The sequence below is a fragment of the Salmo salar genome, chromosome ssa16, assembly GCF_905237065.1.
Source record: "Salmo salar chromosome ssa16, Ssal_v3.1, whole genome shotgun sequence".
In the NCBI taxonomy this organism is placed as follows: Eukaryota; Metazoa; Chordata; class Actinopteri; order Salmoniformes; family Salmonidae; genus Salmo; species Salmo salar.
In genome coordinates, this window is record NC_059457.1 from 23985167 (window position 1) to 24008556 (window position 23390).

The 23390-nt window shown below is 43.0% G+C and overlaps 2 protein-coding genes across 5 annotated transcripts; both read right to left on the minus strand.

Annotated features, from left to right (window-relative positions):
* Positions 1–179: 179 nt before the first annotated feature.
* LOC106573416 (selenide, water dikinase 1) lies at positions 180–12073 on the minus strand. Of its 2 annotated transcripts, none has more exons than XM_014148441.2 (10): positions 11973–12073; positions 9007–9135; positions 8597–8693; positions 8408–8511; positions 6486–6593; positions 6230–6384; positions 5928–6018; positions 2461–2560; positions 1976–2188; positions 180–1873 (listed from the first exon to the last, which is right to left on the minus strand). In XM_014148441.2, exons 2-10 carry the CDS (start codon positions 9100–9102, stop codon positions 1659–1661), a joined length of 1179 nt encoding a protein of 392 aa, XP_014003916.1. In that variant the 5' UTR covers positions 9103–9135; positions 11973–12073; the 3' UTR covers positions 180–1658. The 2 variants fall into 2 exon arrangements, with proteins under 2 accessions (XP_014003916.1, XP_014003917.1); XM_014148442.2 differs by having other exon boundaries at positions 11959–12016.
* Positions 12074–13839: 1766 nt separating this feature from the next.
* bend7 (BEN domain containing 7) lies at positions 13840–21665 on the minus strand. Of its 3 annotated transcripts, none has more exons than XM_014148445.2 (10): positions 21273–21664; positions 19970–20047; positions 19472–19816; positions 18724–19205; positions 18496–18603; positions 18305–18422; positions 18073–18186; positions 17942–17983; positions 16315–16365; positions 13840–16165 (listed from the first exon to the last, which is right to left on the minus strand). In XM_014148445.2, exons 1-10 carry the CDS (start codon positions 21340–21342, stop codon positions 16107–16109), a joined length of 1467 nt encoding a protein of 488 aa, XP_014003920.1. In that variant the 5' UTR covers positions 21343–21664; the 3' UTR covers positions 13840–16106. The 3 variants fall into 3 exon arrangements, with proteins under 3 accessions (XP_014003920.1, XP_014003918.1, XP_014003921.1); XM_014148443.2 differs by having other exon boundaries at positions 17942–17986; XM_014148446.2 differs by lacking the exons at positions 13840–16165; positions 16315–16365 and having other exon boundaries at positions 17103–17983; positions 21273–21665.
* Positions 21666–23390: the final 1725 nt, after the last annotated feature.

Consider the following 23390-nt stretch of genomic DNA (forward strand, 5'->3'; position numbering starts at 1 on the left):
CGACATATGCAGCGTTTACCGTGAATGTAGTCTCCGCTAATGCTGGAACGTTGCCTTTAAATTTCATTCACGCTGTAATGCTGAACTTCCATGGGACAGATTGAATAGAGCCCTTGATGTTGCTGTGTGTAGATGGCTACTTCCTGCTTTAAGAAAGAAGATGAGAGAACACACAGTCCTTCAGTGTAAGAGGATCCAGTTTTATTTCAGTTTGGAAGCAGTGCCATACAACCCTTTATGGTACCCGATATTAGAAAAGTCCTTATATCAGATGACTGGAGAGTATTAAGACTACACTGATCCCAACCAGGATGATTAGAAACAGATTGTAGATTTGAGATACTGTGAACAAAGTATACTACCGGTATACAAATGATGGAACCTCTAGGTACTGGAAGATTATATGGAACATCAGAGTAAGCTCTGCTACAGATGGATGCACTGGTATTATTTTCATGGAGAAAAGTGTCAACCAAGACTTGAGTGCTTTCAATTTCACCTGCCTCATATCATGACCCCTGCTTCCTGAAAAGGTAGTCGTACAATGCAACAGAGTTGAGACAGAATGCACCGACTTCTTCAAAATCCTATTGTGTGACCACATCTCTATAGGTGAGTATATCAAATTATCCCAGGCCGTTGTGTTCATTTCCTGTAAAATGATTTAATGTCCTTGTTATGAATGATCATATCACTGACTTAAAGTTCAGGGCAGCAATGTGAACAGACGGAGTCCACCTGAGATTCCATCAGTTTGATAGTGCTCTCGTAAAACAACGCAAGAAAATAAAACATCTATTTTATTTATTTTGGGGAAAAAATACAAAAAGTGAAAGTAAAAAAGCAACCCTTACGTTCACACTCTTTAAAGGCATTTTTCAATCTTTCAAGGCATCGCTTATAGCTTTCAACTTGAACTAGGCTTTTGAACTGTACACATAGTGAACGGACAAACAAAAACGCTATCTCGCTACCCATCACTTACACACGCTTAGCACCCTTTAAAAAGAGCCCAAAAGGCAACGGACACCCAGAGTCTCCAAAAGATTCAAAATGAATCAACAGTATCGGATAATCTTCATCATCATCAATTCTCAAACCCAGAAGCTGCCTGCCTCTACATTTAAACGTAACAGATTACAACAGACACAAAAGGCAAATGGATTTTTACTTTCGTTCTATTCTTTTGAGAGAATTTTTAGTTGTGTGATGACCTGCCCCTAAGGCTTCTGTCTGAGGCAGGTGTGCATACACAGCAACCCAGTTAATTGTGTGTATGTGTATGTATGTATGTATGTATGTATGTATGTATGTATGTATGTATGTATGTATACATACATACACACACGCTCTAGTTTAAGAATATGCGAAAAAGAAAAAAACTTGTCCGAGCTTGTGGTTCTGGTCTGCGTTGCAGGGGGTGGGGGGGTTATTATGAGGTTGTCCGAGCTTGTGGTTCTGGTCTGCGTTGCAGGGGGTGGGGGGTTATTATGAGGTTGTCCGAGCTTGTGGTTCTGGTCTGCGTTGCAGGGGGTGGGGGGTTATTATGAGGTTGTCCGAGCTTGTGGTTCTGGTCTGCGTTGCAGGGGGTGGGGGGTTATTATGAGGTTGTCCAAGCTTGTGGTTCTGGTCTGCGTTGCAGGGGGTTGGGGGGGTTATTATGAGGTTGCGCCGGGGGTGGGGTTGACATTCTGTGTGGAGAGCTGAGGAGCGACCTCGATGATTCGTGGTTTGTCGATGATGCGGGCGGTGCGGTTGCCCTTCTCCACGATGCCGATGATCCAGGCCTGGTGGCCCTCGCCGTATTTAGGAGATTTGATCTCAGCGCAGAAACGAGCTGCCTGCTCCCTGGGAAGACAGATCAACAGACCCCCTACAGGTAGAGAGAGGTGGGTGATGATTATGTGTGTGAAAGACAAGCAAGACAGACAACAGACCGACAAAAACGCCCAGACACACACACACACACACACACCTGATGTCTCAGGGCAGGTTCCGTGCATGAGTCCAAACATATTCCCGCAGGCCTTGGACACAGCTGCCATCTTGGCGAGCACGGGGAGGTTGTGGATGACGAACGACACCTCGCTACGCTGTTGCCGTGCCAATGTCTGGGCGTGGCCCAGGATCCCGAAGCCAGTGATGTCAGTGGCAGCGTGAGCATTGAAGGTGTGCATCAGACCAGCGGCTGTAGAGAGAAAAACAACGACATCAATATTTAAAATCACATTGGTCCAAACAATGGTAGAAGACAAGAGAGGAGCAGTAAGAGAAAGAAGGGAGGGAGAACAACTTGAGGACATGTACTTGGTCTGTCGAGTCAGGCTGTGTGTGTGTGTGTTTAAGACAAATTAAAGCTAACTAATCGTATCAAATCGACAGCTTCATATAAATCACGCTTCATTGTCCTTCATGAGGAAAAGTCCAGCCTCAGTATTTTACACACGTGTGCATGTGTACCTGTCCTGTTGAGCCGGGCCATGTTCATCATGGCTTCCTGATAGGCCAGCTCTACATCCTCCTGAGTCACCACTAGCTTGATCTTATTCCACTTGTCAGGCTGAAGGACAGACAGACAGACAGACACACACACACACACAATATATACAGTACCAGTCAAAAGTTGACACACCTACTCAATCAAGGGTTTTCCTTTATTTTTACTATTTTCTACATTATAGAATAATAGTGAAGACATCAACACTATAAAATAACACATATTGAATCATGTAGTAACCAAAAGTGTTAATCAAAATATATTTGAGATTCTTCAAAGTAGCCACCCTTTGCCTTGATGACAGCTTTGCACACTCTTGGCATTCTCTAAACCAGCTTCATGAGGAATGTTTTTCCAACAATCTTGAAGGAGTTCCCACATATGCTGAGCACTTGTAGGCTGCATTTCCTTCACTCTGCAGTCCAACTCATCCAAACCCATCTCAATTGGGTTGAGGTCGGGTGATTGTGGAGGCCAGGTCATCTGATGCAGCACTCCATCACTCTCCTTCTTGGTCAAATAGCCCTTACACATCCTGGAGGTGTGCTGGGGTCATTGTCCTGTTGAAAAACAAATGAGAGTGGGACTAAGCACAAACCAGATGGGATGGCGTATTGCTGCCGAATGCTGTGGTAGCCATGCTGGTTAAGTGTGCCTTGAAATCTAAATAAATCACTGACAGTGTCACCAGCAAAGCACCCCCTCACCATCACACCTCCTCCTCCATGCTTCACGGTGGGAACCACATGCAGAGATCATCCGTTCACCTACTGTGCGTTTCACAAAGACACAGCGGTTGGAACAAAAAATCTCAATTTTGGACTGATCAGACCAAAGGACAGATTTCCACTGGTCTAATGTCCATTGCTTGTGTTTCTTGGCCCAAGCAAGTCTCTTCTTCTATTTGGTGTCCTTTAGTAGTGGTTTCTTTACAGAAATTCGACCATGAAGGCCTGATTCACGCAGTCTCCTCTGAACAGTTGATGTTGAGATGTGTCTGTTACTTGAACTCGGAAAATAATTTATTTGGGCTGCAATCTGAGGTGCAGTTAAGTCTAATGAACTTATCATCTGCAGCAGAGGTAACTCTTGGTCTTCCTTTCCTGTGGCGGTCCTCGTGAGAGCCAGTTTCGTCATAATCGACAGCTTCATGGGTTTTGCAACTGCACCTGAAGAAACTTTCAAGTTCTTGAAATATTCCGGATTCACTGACCTTCATGTCTTAAAGTAATGATGGAATGTCGTTTCTCTTCATTATTTTAGCTGTTCTTGTCATAATATGGACTTGGTCTTTTACCAAATAGGGCTATCTTCGGTATACCACCCCTACCTTGTCACAACACAACTGATTGAAGGAAAGAAGTTCCACAAATTAACAAGGCACACTTGTTAACTGAAATTGATTCCAGGTGACTTCCTCATGAAGCTTGTTGAGAGAATGCCAAGAGTGTGTAAATCTGTCATCTAGGCAAAGTGTGGATACTTTGAAGAAACTATTTTTATTTGTTTAAGAGTTTTTTGGTTACTACATGATTCCATATGTGTTATTTCATCATTTTGATGTCTTCACTATTATTCTACAATGTAGAAAATTGTACAAATAAATAAAATGGAATGAAAATGGAATGAGTAAGTGTCCAAACTTATGACTGGTACTGTACATACATACACAGTTCATTCGGAAAGTATTCAGACCCCTTGACTTTATCCACATTTTGTTACGTTACAGCTTTTTCTAAAATGTATTTTTTTTATATATAAAAAATAAATCCTCATCAATCTACACACAATACCCATTAATCACAAAGCAAAAATAGGTTTGTATCATTTTTAAATGTATTAAAATAAAAAAACTGAAATAATACATTTACATAAGTATTCAGACCATTTACTCTGTACTTTGTTGAAGCACCTTTGGCAGCAATTACAGCCTTGACTCTTCTTGCGTAGAATGCTACAAAGTTGGCACACCTGTTCATGGGGAGTTTCTCCCATTCCTCTCTGCAGACACTCTCAAGCTGTCAGGTTGGATGGGGAGCGTTACTGCACATCTATTTTCAGGTCTCTCCAGAGATGTTCGATTGGGTTCAAGTCCGGGCTCTGGCTGGATCACTCAAGGACATTCAGAAACATGTCCCGAAGCCACTCTTGCATTGTCTTGGCTGTGTGCTTAGGGTCGTTGTCCTGTTGGAAGGTGAACCTCCGCCCCAGTCTGAGGTCCTGAGCACTCTGGAGCAGGTTTTCATCAAGTATCTCTCTGTACTTTGCTCCATTCATCTTTGCCTCGATCCTGACTAGTCTCCCAGTCCCGACAGCTGAAAACATCCACACAGGATGAGGCTTCCACAACCATGCTTCACCGTAGGGATGGTGGAAGGTTTTCTCCAGACGGAACGTTTGGCATTCAGGCCAAAGAGTTCAATCTTGGTTTCATCAGACCAGAGAATCTTGTTTCTCATGGTCTGAGAGTCTTTCGGTGCCTTTTGGCAAACTCCAAGCAGGCTGTCATGTGCCTTTTACTGAGGAGTGACTTCTGTCTGGCCATTCTACCTTAAAAGGCCTGATTGGTGGAGTGCTGCAGAGATGGTTGTCCTTCTGGAAGGTTCTCCCATCTCCACAGAGGAACTCTGGAGCTCTGTCAGAGTGACCATTGGGTTCTTGGTCACCTCCCTGACCAAGGCCCTTCTGCCCCGATTGCTCAGTTTGACCAGGCGGCCAGCTCTAGGTTCCAATCTTCTTCCATTTAAGAATGGAGGCCACTGTGTACTTGGGGACCTTCAATGCTGCAGAAATATTTTGGTACACTTCCCCAGATCTGTGCCTCGACACAATTCTGTCTCTGAGCTCTACGGACAATTTCTTTCGACCTCATTCCTTGGTTTTTGCTCTGACATGCACTGTCAACTGTGGGACCTTATATAGACAGATGTGTGCCTTTACAAATCATGTCCAATCAATTGAATTTACCACAGGTGGACTCTAATCATGTTGTAGAAACATCTCAAGGATGATAAATGGAAACAGGATCCATCTGAGCTCAATTCCGAGTCTCATAGTAAAGGGTCTGAATACTCATGTAAATAAGGCATAATAATACATTTGCAAATTATTATTTTTTTAAATACAGTTTTAGCTTTGTTGTTATGGGGTATTGTGGGTAGATTTTTCAATTCAATTTTAGAATATGGCTGTAACGTAACAAAATGTGGAAAAAGTAAAGGGGTCTGAATACTTTCCGAAGGCACTGTATACATACACATGACATTAGACCACTTTGAATGAATGAAAACCACCGATAAAGCTTTAACTGTACTGTAGAGGTTGATATTTTGGGACAAATACAGACACCTTGTTTGTTGACATTTTAGTGTTGAAGTTACAATATAGGCTATTAAATCAAATGAAAGGTGGTTTGTGTGTTGACACTTACGATGTCCAGCCACTGGTGTACAGCCACAGCCACCTGAGTCCCCAGAGGTTTGGTGAGCACCAACACATCTCCTGGCACTGCGTTATCTGGCCTGAGGGACAGCAGAGAACACATCAACATGATCAATTCTGATATCATGATCAATTCTGATATCATGACTATCACAACACAAAATACAGCTCACATGAACAAACTAGCAATAGTTCAGAGGCTTAAACAGAGAACAAGAACGAGACAGAGAGAGCGACCGAGAGGGGGCAAGAGATGGACAAGAGGGTAGCTGTCTATGAGAGCGTTCTTACATGATGAACTCATTAGGTTGACAGACGGTGGTGGCCACACCCCCCATGACCACCCAGGGGTTAAGCACCGTCTGTCCCCCCGTCACAGACGTGCCTGCTTCCTCTGACGCGTCTTTGAAACCCTGGATGATCAGAGGCATCACCTTGTCCCGCTCCTGACAGGGGCATAGAGAAAAGAGAGGGACCATTTAGTGGCTGGGTGCTACCCATTGGTGGTGGTGGTGTGTGTGAGTGTGTGTGTGTCAATGCAATTTACCTTTTCTGACAGTTTGTTACTGATCCCCAGTAGCATCAGCATGTTGTCACATTCCGTCACTCCCATGGCATACAGGTCACTTAGAACGTTGGCACACGCAATTCGCCCCTGCAGACAGTAAGGCATTATTGACATGATTTAGAAACACTACATGACCAAATGTAGGTGGAGACCTGCTCGTCGAACGTCTCATTCCAAAATCATGGGCATTTATATGGAGTTGGTTCCCCCCTTTGCTGCTATAACAGCATCTACTCTTCTGGGAAGGCTTTCCACTAGATGTTGGAACATTGCTGCGAGGACTTGCTTCCCATTCAGCCACAAGAGCATTAGTGAGGTCGGGCGATATGGCGTGGCTCACAGTCTGCGTTCCAATTCATCCCAAAGGTGTTCAATGGGGTTTAGGTCTGAGGTCAGGGCTCTGTGCAAGCCATTCAAGTTCTTCCACACTGATCTCGACAAACCATTTCTGTATGGACCTCGCTTTGTGCATCGGGGCATTGTCATGCTGAAACAGGAAAGGGCCTTCCCCAAACTGTTGCCACAAAGTTGGAAGCACAGAATCATCTAGAATGTCATTGTATGCTGTAGCGTTAAGATTTCCCTTTACTGAAACAAAGGGGCCTAGCCCGAACCAGGAAAAACAGCCCCAGACCATTATTCCTCCTCCACCAAACTTTACAGTTGGCACTATGCATTGGAGCGGGTAGCGTTCTCCTGGCATCCACCAAACCCAGATTTGTCTGTCAGACTGCCAGATGGTGATACATCACTCCAGAGAACATGTTTCCACTGCTCCAGAGTCCAATATCGGCGAGCTTTACACCACTCCAGCCGACGGTCTTGGAAACCCGATCTCATGAAGCTCCATAGGGAGGTGACCAAGAACCCAATGATCACTGACAGAGCTCCAGAGTTCCTCTGTGTAGATGGAAGAACCTTCCAGAAGGACAACCATCTCTACAGCACTCCACCAATCAGGCCTTTACGGTAGAGTTGCCAGACAGAAGCCACTCCTCAGTAAAAGGCACATGACAGCCCGCTTGGAGTTTGCCAAAAGGCACCTAAAGGACTCTCAGACCATGAGTAACAAGATTCTCTGGTCTGATGAAACCAAGATTGAACTCTTTGGCCTGAATGCCAAGCGTCACCTCTGGATGAAACCTGGCACCATCGCTACGGTGAAGCATCGTGGTGGCAGCATCATGCTGTGGGAATGTTTTCAGCGGCAGGGAACTGGGAGACTAGTCAGGATCGAGGGCAAGATGAATGAAGCAAAGTACAGAGAGATCCTTGATGAAAACCTGCTCCAGAGTGCTCAGGACCTCAGACTGGGGTGACGGTTCATCTACCAACAGGACAACAACCTTAAGCACACAGCCACGACAACGCAGAAGTGACTGAATGTCTGAGTGGCCCAGCCAGAGCCCGGACTTGAACCGGATCGAACCTCTCGGAGAGACCTGAAAATAGCTGTGCAGCGACGCTCCCCATCCAACCTGACAGAGCTTGAGAGGCTCTGCAGAGAAGAATGGGAGAAACTCCCCAAATACAGGTGTGCCAACCTTGTAGCGTCGTACCCAAGAAGACCCGAGGCTGTAATCACTGCCAAAGGTGCTTCAACAAAGTACTGAGTAAAGGCTCTGCATACTTATATAAATGTGATATTTCCCGTTTTTCATTTTTAATACATTTGTCTAAAAACCTGTTTTTGCTTCGTCATTATGGGGTATTTTATGTAGATTGAGGGGGGAAAACGATTTAATCCATTTTAGAAAAAGGCTATAACGTAACACAATGTGAAAAAAGTCAAGAGGTCTGAATAACTTTCAGAATTCACTGTATATGATATTCACAGGACCTAAAGCATGTGGTATAGCTGAAAACATTAACACAAAGAGTGGTACAGAATGAAAACATACCATCATATAGGGGTCGTCCACTATGGGGTAGATGTAGTCTGTTGTCTGGACGAGAGAAAGGCCTCCGTGTCGGAGGGGGATGACACAGGTGTCCATACCAATGCCTGCATAGAACAGAGTTATTATTAAACTGTAAAAGTTATCTTAAGAATGGATGTGATTAAAGTGCATATGTGTATGTGTTCATACCAAGTCTGGGCATGACAGCCCCAAGGAACTGTTCATCCTCCTGATAGTGGTTCTCCTGCAGGGCTTCTAGAAGCTTCTGTAGCACATCCTGGGGCACCTAGGGAATAACAAGCAGATTACCTTAGAAGTACAAGTCAAGCATAATCGTAATCATCCTAATGTTAACATTTGTAGTGCTTCTCACACTCATCACAGTTTACATTTTATAGTTATGAACATAAAGTAAATGTCTGCTCATTGCTCCCAAACATTATTTAATATTGAAGCTAGGGATTCAGCAAGTAATATTCGTAAGCAGCAAAGACTGAGTGGACATTATCATTCTATTTAATGCCATTATACCAGTAGGCAGTCTTAGATGTTGCCTAATAACTCTCTCTTTACAGCGCCAGGGGCGTAGAAAAACCCACCTTGCAGCCCGTTCCTTTGAGCTCAGTGAAGCGTGTGAGTCTGAAGCTCTTGTCTAGCTCGTAGCTCTCTGGGTTAAACGACTCTCTGACAGACATGGCTGGAAACACTTTGGGATCTCAGTCAATAACCTGAGGTGGACAGAAGAGCGGGAAAAGAGGAGAGAGGGTTGAGAAACATGTCTCAAGTAACACTGGACATTCACCACTGACTACACCTCTACTCTGTTCAACCAATCAGCATCTAGGATCATGAAACAGTGACTAAGGATAACGGAACAGAGAAGGACTGAGGAATGAGTGAAGGAGAGGGTGTAAAACATGAAATATCCAGTTGTTGTGTAACTACGACTAAACTGAAAAGGTACAGGTATAGTGGATGTTGACATTTGGTTAAAATGTATCCTCGGGTATCAATAGTGTTGAAGAATGTTGAAGAATGATTGACAACGTTATAGTGCTATTAATTGAGATTAGGTTATAACTCCAACATGTCCAAAGTGAGAACTTGCAAATACCTAATACAACTAAAACTGCCTTTTAATTTATGTATCTTTTAGTGGCTGAATCAGTTGATTCATGTTTTTAATTTGTTGAAAAATCCGATCTAAAATCAATCATAAATGAATTAATCGAAATACATTTGAGGGAAAAAAATTAACTTCTTAGAACTGTCAGAGATCTTTAAAGTAGGATAAATCCATCTAGACAGATTGTTTCAAAGCCAGCATTGCTAAATCTTTTTTGATTGTTCTAGTGAGCTGCCTACCAGGGATGTAGTGCACAGGCAGAGCCGCAATTTGAGAATACAAAGCTGGTGAAAATATTTCAGGAAATGTATTCTGATAAATGTTACTTAATTACGACTCAAATTCCATGAAAATTATAGTAAATGAATATGTAGGCTATATTAGCCTATAGGTAGGTAAATGGTGGTTTCTTCCCTTCCTTCCCTCTCTCTGGCGTGTGTGCAGAAGCCAGTCGGTCAGAGGCTTGACCATTTTGTGCGGGCCAAATCCAACGTAACAAGAACAGCCAGACAGAAAACTCCACCAGGGGTTGCTAAAACAGCTGTCCTCAAAACAGGTCGTTATGGACTTCGGGATCACGTACGATGCACTTGAACTCGCCCTACTGTCCGAGCGCTTAGCTTACAGCAACGAACCACCCCTATTCCATATGCAAACAAACAGATCCACCCCATGAATCATCAAACTAACAAGATCTAGGAACCAAATTCACTGTGCCTGCCTTGATGTTCATAAAACTCCACGGACCCCTCTTGCGTAGTGGAACCCAGAACAATGTGTGACCACTTGGTTAAGGTGCAGTCCTTTCACCACAATTCAAAGGGCCCTCAAATCGCTTACAATAACCCTGAACAAGATATGTTGCCCATGCTAATAGTCCTAGTCATCACTTATTATTATTATTACAAATAGAAGATCATCAGTTCTCACAATGGTGATTGTTTAGTAATCAAAGCTGAATCAATGCCTTGCAAGCTCACAATTATTAATTAGTATGTTACATAACAGAACTGAAAACAATAGTAGGGCCTATATACTGTAGCTTACTAGGCCTATTATATGTTACACCAAAAACACCTCCTCAGTTATTTCTTAGCTGAAGCTGAATAGTCTTTTTTTCCCCCTCGTGGCCAAAACTAGGCAGGATATAAGCCTATGTTTTGATTTAAACAATATAGGCCTACAATAAAGGCTAATAGTTTGTTAACACCATCTGCTTTAATTTGCGTAAGAAACAGTAATTCAAGAAGATCAAAAAACATATTCCCATGAAACTTATTGAGATCAAATGATTGGCATGCAGTTTGGAGTGTCCACTGGTAAAACGTGAAGATTTAACATTCACAATTGACAGTGATGGCCTATATTGAAATGAGGTATGCCAAACTTGGTGTTTATGGGTATTAAAAATATTAAATGTTCTGACAATATGTGTGGGCATAGGAAGACGTTATATTTGGAGGATGCATTTTATGCATAGGCCTGTTCTACAATGATATTAAATAGGCTACATCTGTTGGTACAAACTTTAATTGAGAAATGATGACATCTTTTTTTTTTCGCTCCCTCCCCTAAAGAAAATAGCACTACATCACTGTTTACAAACACCTTTATAGACATAGAATCAGACCTAACTCATGTAATTTCTTTAATAAATAAAACAGAAATAGAATACATTCTATAAAACAAAATCCCAGCAGCAGGCTAGGACTAGGAGCAAACTTTCCCTGTGTGATCGAGCCTGTGTTTCATCATGGGTCTGGCTAAATTGTTGCGCTCAGGGCCTAGTTTGAAACGGTTTAACAGGGGCGTTTTGGAGGCTCCTGAAACAGTGCGAGGAGGATGTGAAGTTGGGCTAGTGTGCGCCAGCTCCAGTTAAATCATGCACCAGTCATTTGCAGCCAACTTTCAACTTCAGCAGTCAAAAGTTAGAAATATGAACTATCTACAGACAGCAAAACATTATGTTAACAATAATTCGGTGGGCTAGCTGCAAGACTGGAAAAGCCCACCGATTTGAACAAACCTGCCTGAGAGCTAACGTTTGCTAATCAAAGAGTTAGCTATCAATCAAGTGTGACTGACTGGGCCTCATACAGGATTTAAAAAGCGTATAAAATAGTACTGTATTCATCATTTCAGTTATCGAAACCAGAACAATAAGGAGCATTTTATGGTTCGAAGTAAGCGGGAGGCGCAGTGTATAAAAATGTCGGCGGTGGAAAAAATTAACCCCTTCGTGTCCAGCGCCATGCGAGACGTGCAACAACAGACTTTGTAACAATAAAATAGCGCCATTACATGCAACTTGCACACAGTTTCTCATCATATGCTGCCTACGATATATTTAAAGTACCCCCCCTTGCATTTACAGGGCTGAAGCGGAGGTATATTCCTATAACATTTCCCCTTTAATTGCTCTCACCAGTTTATCCTTACCGGTTTTGCTTTAGCTTCGGGTCTCCCGATACAAGAGAAGGGACAGTACCAGAATGCATTTGGAGTAAATCGGGTGCCTCTGAAGATAGCCTGACGAAAAATACATTCCTTTTTATTTCTTGTTTTTTAACAGAATATTACATTTATTCGGCGTTGGGAGGTGCATAAAATAAATAGATGTACATGCGTCAGATTATATCGCAACGTGAGGAAAGTAATCACAACTGGGGCATTTTTTTGATTAAGCACGAGCAAATATACTATTTTGTCTGTGGCACGAGATCACAAAGGGTCCTTCACAAGGAGACTGGCGTTTTTACCTCCCCTTTAAAGAACCGCAGAGTCTGGCAATAAAAAGTCAACAATGGATTGTACCTTTAATTTAGTATTTTCCCTCCAATGTGATCCCTCACATCAGTAGTATTACATATGTTGTAATCTAGTTCATAGTATTCACAGTAGAAACAGTGCATGCATAATGTTATATGATTGCACATTCAATGTTAAATTACCTCTGAATTCCAGTATATGTTCAGTAGGCTATCGGTTTTTATAAAACGTGTCATTTGTGTGTGGTTTTAACCATGTGGGAAAAGACACTGATAACTTTGCAAATGATTGACTGAATGAATGATTTGCATTAATCGACTTGCTAAATGTAATTTTAATTAGGTCTTACAATTATACTCCTAATATGTACACACAAAGGCATTGATGCATCTGGAACTACTGAATGGTGCTGATATGAGGGTTAAGCAATGGGAACATAAACTATCATTTATAGTAGACAATTCATAATGTTTAGGGGCACGTTCGAGTGGATCATTTTTGTAAAGTCGGTGACCATCTTTCAAAGTGTATTGCATTATGGGTTAAAAATGTCCGACTAGCGCCTACATGTCGACTGTATGAACTTTACAAAAATCATGTGATCAAAGGTCATTTAAGGTTTTGGTCGTGTTCCCCGGCTCAGACGTTGCATACCACGTCAACCGACTGTGCAGTTGGGCACAATATTGCTATAACATATGATGTGGTTAGCTAATACGTAACATATTGAGGTGTTTTAAGATCTGGCAGGTATCAGCAATGTCTGAGCAGCGTCTGATCCGAGGAACGGAACTTTGTGACCAAAGACATGACTGAAACAGGAAACAACTTTGCCGTGATTCCTGTATACAGTGGATACGTACAAATGAATGTGATATTTGATGCTCTCTCACTGATTGATTGTACAATGTAAACACATATGATTTCAGTTTGTGATGTAAGGGTTGGAGCCATGTTTATTTCAACATTATAAAGAAAAATGTTTATAAACAAATGCAACACTGCAATGTGAGCCTTGCTGTTGGAAAACTACATTAGTGTCCGACTTTCGGATGTCGCATACACCTTCCCCGACTTCATTCCGCAACTTTTGTCTACAGTCAGTTGCTTTCGCCTTACCACTCAAACGCACCCAAGATGTTTCCACCTGTCTGTGGTAAGGAGAGGAGGCTTTTGATATGTTCCAACAGAACCAGAATGGTGTTGGGCTCCTGGCAAACACTAGATGTAGAAAATCACTGTTTTAAAAATGTTTAAACTTTTGATGTCATTGGGTAGAACTTTTTAACTTTGTATTTTCACATATACACTGGTATTGTGCTGGAGATAATGAAAATTAGGTTGGAAAGTGGTGGAATTGCCCTTTAACTCGAACCCTAATTTCACCCCAACACTGTGTACTTGCTCATTATCAGTTCTGACAATCTCACTTGAACTCTTGTTCATAATTCTAGCACAACACTGATAATCAAAGGAGCTATCAATTACAGTGTTTGCTCTCAATGCAGCACTCATCATCAACTAAAACACTGTACCATCAGATCATATTTAGTTTAATATGTATTATACACAGTCAACTGTACATGTACACAAAGGAGCCTTACATGAAGGTGTTGGCAGGTGGCACAGTGAACACAAATAAAAACTGTACTGTCCTATTGGTCACATTAATAACATAAATGGCACTGAGGTGCATAGTGAGTGGCAGGTTAGAATGCCATTAAGACAACACATTACAGTCTACATGGTATACAAAACCAGAACTATTTTAAAAGGCGCAATCCGTACATTTGAGGTTCATAAGTTCAAAGATGTCACCTGGAAGAGATGTTGTTTTTATTTTGTAGGACTGAGGGACTTTACAAGTGCAAAACAAAGAGTTACTAGGAAGTTTTCCACCTTTGTTTTCAGATAAACAGTCATAAAGAGACAACAACCCTGCTGAAAAAAACCCAGCATAGACCAGCACAGACTGGTGACCAGCCTTCATTGTGTTTTCGCTGGTGACCAGCAGGGTTGGGGTCAATTCCAATTCTATTTCAAATTCAATTCTCGAATTCAAGCAGGAAGTGGAGAATGTACTTGGAATTTGCAACCTGCATTTAGAATGACTGCCAAGGTAGGGAGAATTGGACAAAGGAGACTACCGAAACCAGGGATGGGCAACTTTGATTGGGTTGGGGGCCACAAAAAAATCTGAACTCATCATGAGGGGCCCACAGTGGCTCAAGGGTCTGCGTAACCACATCCATACCCACATATGCAGTCAGAGCCGGCCCTAACATTTTAGTGTCCCTGCTGGACAGAAGAAAAAAAACGGAAGTTAATTTCCTGAAATAATTTTTTGCCACTCTACATATTTTTCCATTGGGAGTATAGAAGATTTCACAATTTTACAGCTAATTTCCTGCAAATCTTCACATTTTTCCATAGGGTGGAGAGAAATGTTTGCAGTTTTGAATATGATATCTGAGGGAGAGTGCGGGCTTACAAAAAGGGAGCCACCTAAACCATTTAAACTGGAACAACCATCTCAGTAAAGGGTGCAATAAGTCCAACTGCTAATGGATTGGATTAGTTTAGGAAAAGGTATGTTATTTAGCTTTGTACAGCATAAGATTACTCAATCAATCCATTTATCAGTCAACGTGCATGCAAAAACACAGATATTGAAACCAACAATTCAAAAAAATATACCTGCAATAAAGCATGCTGGGAAATATGATAGTCGTGATTTTGAGTGTCAATGTTTTACTACAGAGTAGAAAGGATACAATCACGCTCAACTCTGGTTATTAACACCAAGGGGTTATTTTACAACACTGTGTTAATTTAAGTCCTGCACTAAAAAACCTCTCATTAATTTTATGGAGAGTGGAATTCCACTCTACATTTAGTATTTTTTGTATTACTTAGACAGACACATAGCATTAAGGGTGGAGTCGGATTTTAACCCTGGTCTATGGTGGGGAAGCACACATTTGCTTGTTGCTGGGAGTGTTTCCCACATGACCTCGACTCTGGACGATCCTCTCATTTCTAACATGAATCTTGTTTCGAACAATTCAGTTAAAGAGATACGTGAGAATTTTGGCAATGAGGCCCTTCATCTACTTCCCCAGAGTCAGATGAACTTGTGGATACCATTTCTATGTCTCTGGGTATCTGCTAGCATGTTTTTCAATGATCACCAGTGTCCAAAACCCAGCAAAGGCTGGTCACCAGCGAAAAACACAACGAAGGCTTGTCACCAGCGAAAACACAACGAAGGCTGGTCACCAGCATAAACACAACAGAGGCCGGTCTGCCAGCGAAAACACAGCGAAGGCTGATCACCAGCAAAAACACAATGAAGGTAGGTCATCAGTGAAAACACAACGAAGGCTGGTCTGCCAGCATAACCAGCTAGACCATGCTGGTCAGACCAGCTAGACCATGCTGGTCTTCCAGCATAACTAGCTAGACTTTGCTGGTCAGCCAGCAGAACTAGCTAGACTATACTGGTCAGACTGGTGTGTGTGTGTGTATTTCTGTGTGTGTCTGTGTGTGTGCATGTGCTGTGCATATGTAAAACAAAGCAGTCCATGGAAACTAACTACATTTCACTAACCAACTTATTTTGGTCACTGTCATGTTTTTTTCTCTACAACCACAATACAATTTTGACATAGCTGTAAAAGACCAATACATCTTCCAAAATTGACTTTCTAAAGTGGCACAACGCATCAAGTTAGTGGAGCAACAAAGACATAAAGTACAGTGCGTTGTATCTTCATTGCAAGTTGTTGGTTCACAGCACCGGCATCAATCAGTCACATTCTTCCCCACCTTAACCAAACATGCTGGCTTGTTGTAGTCACAGCCTACAGGACACATTTTCAATTAAAACATTGTTATATCAAATGTAATTAAATCATCAAATTATAACCTGAGTGTGTGTGTGTGTGTGTGTGTGTGTGTGTGTGTGTGTGTGTGTGTGTGTGTGTGTGTGTGTGTGTGTGTGTGGTGTTACCTGTTGTTAGAAACTCCCTCTCCTCCCTCTCTCCAGACAGCTGAAGAGATTCTATTGCAAGAATATGATATCACCATAGTTATCAATCCACATTAAAACATGTATTTATTTATTTATTTAACCTTTATTTAACTAGGCTCCCTAGTGGCTCAGCGGTCTAAGGAACTGCATCTCAGTCCTAGAGGCATCACTACAGACCCTGGTTTGATTCCAGGCTGTATCACAACCGGCCATGATTGGGAGTCCCGTAGGGCGGCGCACAATTGGCCCAGCGTCGTCCGGGTTAGGGTTTGGCCGGGGTAGGCCGTCATTATAAATAAGGATTTGTTCTTAACTGACTTGCCTAATTAAATTAAAATTAAAACACACCCAAGGACGAGAAAGAAAATAAAAGGTGTGTGGCCATTACAAAATGGGGAAAATAAAATGATAATGTGGAAAGTGTCACCTCACAATATGTTCACAGTTTACTGTGAAGCAAACATACAGATGTTCAGCATTTACTACGATACTACTGTCAGTGGTGGAAAAAGTACCCTATTGTCATACTTGAGTAAAAGTAAAGATACCTTAATAGAAAATGACTCAAGTAAAAGTGAAAGTCACCCAGTCAAATTCTACTTCAGTAAAAGTCTAAAAGTATTAGTTTTAAAATATACTTAAGTATCAAAAGGATAGCCAAAGGCCCACTCCAACACTCAGACATAATTTACAAATGCAGCATTTGTGTTCAGTGAGTCCGCCAAATCAGAGGCAGTAGGGATGAGCAAGGATGTTTTCTTGATAAGTGTGTGAACTGGACCATTTTCCTGTGCTGTTAAGCATTCAAAATGTAAAGAGTACTTTTGGGTGTCAGGGAAAATGTCTGCAGTAAAAACTACATTATTTTCTTTAGGAATGTAGTGAAGGAAAAGTAAAGTACAGATACCCCCAAAAAACTACTTAAGTAGTACTTTCAAGTATTTTTACTTAAGTACTTTACACCACTGACTACTGTTAATGTAGAGAGTTTGCTAGTCTCCAGTGTACTGATGTTCTCATATGAGAGCTGCTGTTAAAGGGGGTGAGCTCAGTCCAGTCTAACACAGTTCAGTACATCCTCTGGACAGTGTCCACATCCCCCACCCTAATGTTACAGAACTTCTGGACTGATACATGATGAGGTAATAGAGAACTACAGACAGACAGAGGGAGAAAGGAGCAGGGTAGACAGAGAGGGAGAGAAGTCAGAAACAGATGTGGAGGGCAAAAGAGAGGGAACGAGGGAAATAATAAGAAAGAAAGAGTGCGAGAGATAAAGATGGGAGACATGAGAAAGAGAGTAGAGGGATTGGTGAAAGAGCGTGAGAGACAGAGGAGAGAGAAGGGGAGTGTCTGTGAAAGAGTAAGTTGAAATAGAGAGGAGCAGGAGAGAGAGTAGCACCGTGTGAAACTAATTAGCTGACATTTTGGGAGTCTGAGAAGAGAATGTCAGATGTCAGGGGGATCGCCTCACTTAAACATACCGGACAAAGACAGAGCCATTACACCCAAGGTGCATAAACCAGGGACGGATGGGTGAGCGAGGGAGGGGCAGGGGGAATGTCAGGTGCAGCGACTGTTGTCATGCGTGTGCATATGTGTGTACCTGTGCAAGGTCTGTTGAAGATATCCTGAGGGTCTGTAGCCTCTGCTGAGTCCACAAAACAACAGAGTTTCAGTAAGATACATTCTGAACCAACACACACACACACACACACACACACACCACACCCCTACCTCTCTTTAGTCGTCTGCGGGCAAGTTTGATCTGGTCCTGTAGTATCTGGACCCAATCTCGAGGGCCTGGCAGCTTCTCTATTCTGTGAGCTGTGCAGTACTTCTCTGTAAACACTAGACACAGCATGGGAGATTTACAGAAGACCCAACAAAACAAATAGATATTACATCTCTCTCTCGCTCCACGCCCGATCTCTCTCCACTCCACTCTCACGGTGTGTTTTTTTCCTACCTTTAATGGCTCCCACAATGTTCTGGTCCAGTCCTTTCCTTTGGTCGTTCAGACCTCTCTTCCTCTTGCCGTTGGGCAGTGAGTTAGCTAGCGTGGTGTCGTCAAAGAAGGCGCACACCTGTGACCAAGATGGTGTGTCAATCAACATAAATAAAGTGAATAAAGCCAGTGATAAGGTTAATAAGACCCACCAACTTCCTGAAGAGCAGGCTTCCAGAGCGTGTGTAGTTGACCAGGATTGAGTCCAGCTGGGCCTTGGGAATAAACACCTCATAGTCCTCCGCTAGACGCACCTCACTCTGGGGGAGAGAGAGAGAGAGAGAGAGAGAGAGGCATATTCGTCCCACAACAGAGACAGACAGACTGATAGTACCCCCCCCCTCCCACACACACACACACACACCCACAGTGCACCATACCTCTGAGGTTTGAAGACCTTTGGGTTGTCTATAGTTAGGATTGTGTGTGTCGTCACCAGGGATGGGCTTGTTCTGCATGGACAGGGTTTGTACTGAGAGCTCGGGTGAGGTGGAGATAGAGGGTGAGGCAGGGGTGTGCACAGGTCTCTCCAGCTCTCTGCTCCCCCTCTCCCTCCTTCCCCCGGACTCCAGGGGTACACAGGTGGGGGATGAGGGGGGGAGAGGGGGAACAGCTGCCCTCATGCTGGGTGCGCTCAGTGGAGCAACCTTGTGGACAGGACGTCTCTTGCGGGGTCTGCGACGCGAAGCTGTAGGAACAGGGCAAGGGGGGCAGGGAGGGGCCCTGTGCTCCTGCTTCTCCTGGGAACCTTTCTGTGTCTGCATTAGCCTCCTCATGGTGCGTAGCTCCTGTAGAATGGCCTGTAAGGTGCTCTTACAGTTACACATACAGCAGGGAGCCTCGACCACTGCAGGAGCCTCATCTGCACGGGAACACACAGACACACATTCACATACACACGTGTCATTACATGGGACAAACGTTTTGCCCAGGCAGCTCTGACACCCCATGCCTCTGTCTGACTGTTTAAATGACACAAGCTTCTCCACTGTCTGTCTGCCTTACCAGACAGGGACTGATAGAGGCCTCTTTATGATGTCACTGCTCTGTATAATGATGTGGTTGTCTGGTTCTGCAGACATTGTCTGGATGGATGATAGGCCTTCCCCCCCCCCCCCCCCCCATTACCATTAGTTTTGACTGTGCCTTTGGTGGTTGTGTTGAGCATCCTCTGGGTCTTGGAGCGTGTGCCGTATTGGCCAGACCCCTGGCCGTTGGGGACTGGATTGGGTATAGACATGGGACTGGGCTCTGTTTCCCCTGCTGAGCTCCAGACACTGATCTGGGGGTCCTCCAGGTCTGGGGGCAAAGCAGCAGGCTGCGCCCAGCTCAGGTGCTCCTCCTGGGGCTCCTGTTTGAGGCTGTTTCCCTCTGCTCCCACACGCTGGTACATCCGGCCGGCCTTGTCACTCAGCAAACGCATCATGCCTGTGATCTGTCTCTTAATCTCCACACCCTCATCACCCAACCAGGCTGGTGAGGAAAGAGAGGAGTTAGAAAGAGAGGATGTGTGTGTGTGTGTGTGTGTGTGTGTGTGTGTGTGTGTGTGTGTGTGTGTGTGTGTGTGTGTGTGTGTGTGTGTGTGTGTATTTTTCCTGACTAAAATAAAGAGCATGAATATCATACCTTCTGGCATTGCAGTATCTTTTGATGCTCCATTGACATGTATATTGATGGCATTGTCAAAACTCCTTGCGTCAAAATCTGTGAAAATAAAAATACCAGAGATCTGTAATATGTAGGGTACAATCAGGGTAGTTTGGTGTATATCCAAAATAATGACATTAAAATAAATACAATTATGTTTGTTTGACTGATGATAATATACATATGAGGGTTGACATACAATGAATGTACAAACATTTAGGAACACCTTTCTAATACTGAGTTGCACCACCTTTTTCCTTCAGAACAGCCTTAATTCGTTGGGGCATGGACTACAAGGTGTCGAAAGTGTTCCACAGGGATGCTGGCCCATGTTGACTCCAATGCTTCCCACAGTTGTCTCAAGTTGGCTGGCTGTCCTTTGGGTGGTGGACCATTCTTGATACACACAGGAAACTGTTGAGCGTGAAACACCCAGCTGCATTGCAATTCTTGACACACTCAAACCGGTGTCCCTGGCACCTATACCCTTTTCAAAGACACTTCAATCTTTTGTCTTGCCCATTCACCCTCTGAATGGCACACACACAAAATCCATGTCTTAAATGTCTCAAGGATTAAACATCATTCTTTAACCTGTCTCCTCCCCTTCATCTACACTGATTGAAGTGGATTTAACAAGTAACATCAATAAGGGATCATAGATTTCACCTGGATTCACCTGGTCAGTCTGTCATGGAAAGAGCAGGTGTTCCTAATGTTTTGTACACTCAGTGTATGTATGAAAACATTGCATTCCTCTGTCTAGGCCCACATCATGCACTATGCTATGGTAATTCTGTGGGCTGTGATGTAAACCAATGATTCTCCACCCTCCTCCCATTCAGCCCAGATTCCACCACCTGTGGATGGTATTGTATGATGAAATCTTTCTCACTAAAAACACTCTCTCAGTTGCAGCTCTCAGAAAGATTATTCTCACTAGTTCACAAAAAAAGTGCCCTAAAGGCTAGCCAAATACAAGAGTAAAACACATAAAATAATATTCTAATCATATTCTGTACAAAATCACTGATCCACTGCCTAAATGCTCTCTCGATTTGCTTAGTTCGTTGCGTTGGTTGAATTTCCTTTTTCTAATGCTCACTCACCTAGCTATTTTTTTGGAAACCATGACGAGTGAGTTATACATGCATAACAGGTACATACCTATGTACTGACGTAGCCATCTCTAGCCTATTGTTTACAGTGTAGCACTGACTTGCTCACAACGCCAGACGTTCACAGACACAGAGACAGACACGCAGTCTCCCGTATCCCCTACCTTGCTCTTGCTCATGGACCAGTTTGAAGCTCTGAGATTTCCTTCTTCTTTTCCTCTCGCTAAACTCCATCTTTACAGGATCTGTGTGTTGTAGAGCCGAGGATGCCTCATCAGAAAGCGAAGCGCGCAGTGCATCCGCACACAGAAGATCACTGACCGTCTGCCCTAATAATGCTCCGTTAAAATTCGCCTTCAAGATCTTTTATAGTTCCATCAAACCTTCCCTCTGTAAAAGCTCTTCAAATAATAACTGAGGAACTAATTGTTTTTCATCACAGTCATCTTTTAAATGGGTTGTCCTCAGAGGGCTGTCCGTTTTTTGGCTATGTAAATAAATAAATGACTTAATACTTACAAATTCGTCACATCTATGCCTTTGCGCCACCTGATGGTCGCAACAATCCAGTTCTCTGCTATATTATGGACTGGAGGGTCAACACTTAAGTGATAATGCCCGAGAAGCCGGCTTCGTCTCTGCCTAACACCTGTGCCAATATATTCTCCAAACACCGGCTTCTCGGGCATTATCACTTAAATAACAATTGAAAAGATTAATAGGATTTAGAAATTAGAATAGCTACATGAATATATTATATTCTATATTCTGTTGGCGATAGAGTGTTGTTCTGTCTTGTGATGTAAATTATTTTATAAGACTTGATTATTCAGTCTTAATAACACATTCTTAATTTCATATTATATTTTTTACATTTTAGTCATTTAGCAGACGCTCTTATCCAGAGCGACTTACAGTAGTGAATTCATACATTTCATACATTTTTTTTATTTGTGCTGGCCCCCCGTGGGAATCGAACCCACAACCCTGGCGTTGCAAACACCATGCTCTACCAACTGAGCTACTCTATTTTTCAACACAGAGTTTTGGTGAACGGTGTGTCTGCGGTTCCGGATTTTCTGGAACCCGATTTACAGTGGCTAATTATACATAGATTTCTGCACGTGTGTGATTCTTATGTAGCTGCTGCCCAGCTAGAAACAAGGACTTGGCCCAATCCTGGCGAGCCAGAACTGATTTAATCAGTAGAATCCGGGTGCCATATTTAATGACTGCCCAGAATCGGGTTGATTCTGTCTACCAGAACTTTTTGGTATTTTTTATTTAACTAGGCAAGTCAGTTAAGAACAAATTCGTATTTACAATGACGGCCAAACCCTAACCCTGAAGACGCTGGGCCAATTGTGCGCTGCAGTATGGGACTCCCAATCAAGGCCGTTATGATACAGCCTGGAACCAGGGTCTGTAGTGACGCCTCTAGCAATGAGATGCAGTGCCTTAGACCACTGCGCCACTCTGGAGTCGGTATCTTGCCAGAATCCCACCAGAAGTGTACCGATGCAAAGTCATATTAATAAATTCCTATTAATATTACCCATCCACCCCCCTCAAAGTCGGCATGGTGTTGGTCCAGTTGACGACACCCAACGCTAACTCTCAGCCGATCATGCCTTCACTCAACCGAGTGTGGCATGAGTCCTGGTGCTAGCTGGGTGCCCAAGTAGCTTCTGCTCAGTGCTCCGCTGCCTCTTCCCCCTTATTGACACGGAGGGGAAACTTCATGTTGTACACTAAAGATATGGTCAACATGTTCGATATATGCATTCCATGGCTCAAGTGTGATTTTTTTTTCATGTTGTAGCCTACACAAAAATACATGATAGACATGTTCGTACAAACTTTGTTGTAACAGTATATTTAGGCAAGAATATCAAACACAAGCAAGACGCATACAGGCAGTCAAAATAGATGTGATTTTCTATCCGATTTTATTTCGGTATTACTGGGCTATATTTAAGCAATAAGGCATACTTACCACAGCTAAGGGTTGTTCCTACTACGACGCAACGCGGAGTGCCTTGATACAGCCTTAGCCGTGGTATATAGGCCATATACCACTAACCCCCGAGGTGCCTTATTGCTTTTAGAAACCGGTTGCCAACACAGTAAGGCAAGGAACTACACATATAAATTGAAAATGTTGCTTTAATAAATCAATTCCGCCAGAAAATGTAGTCCAGACAAAAGTGTCATTACTATGCAACAACCACAGGCTAGCTAGCAAGCTTACATTAAATGTAGGCAAAAACCGAGCATTAGCG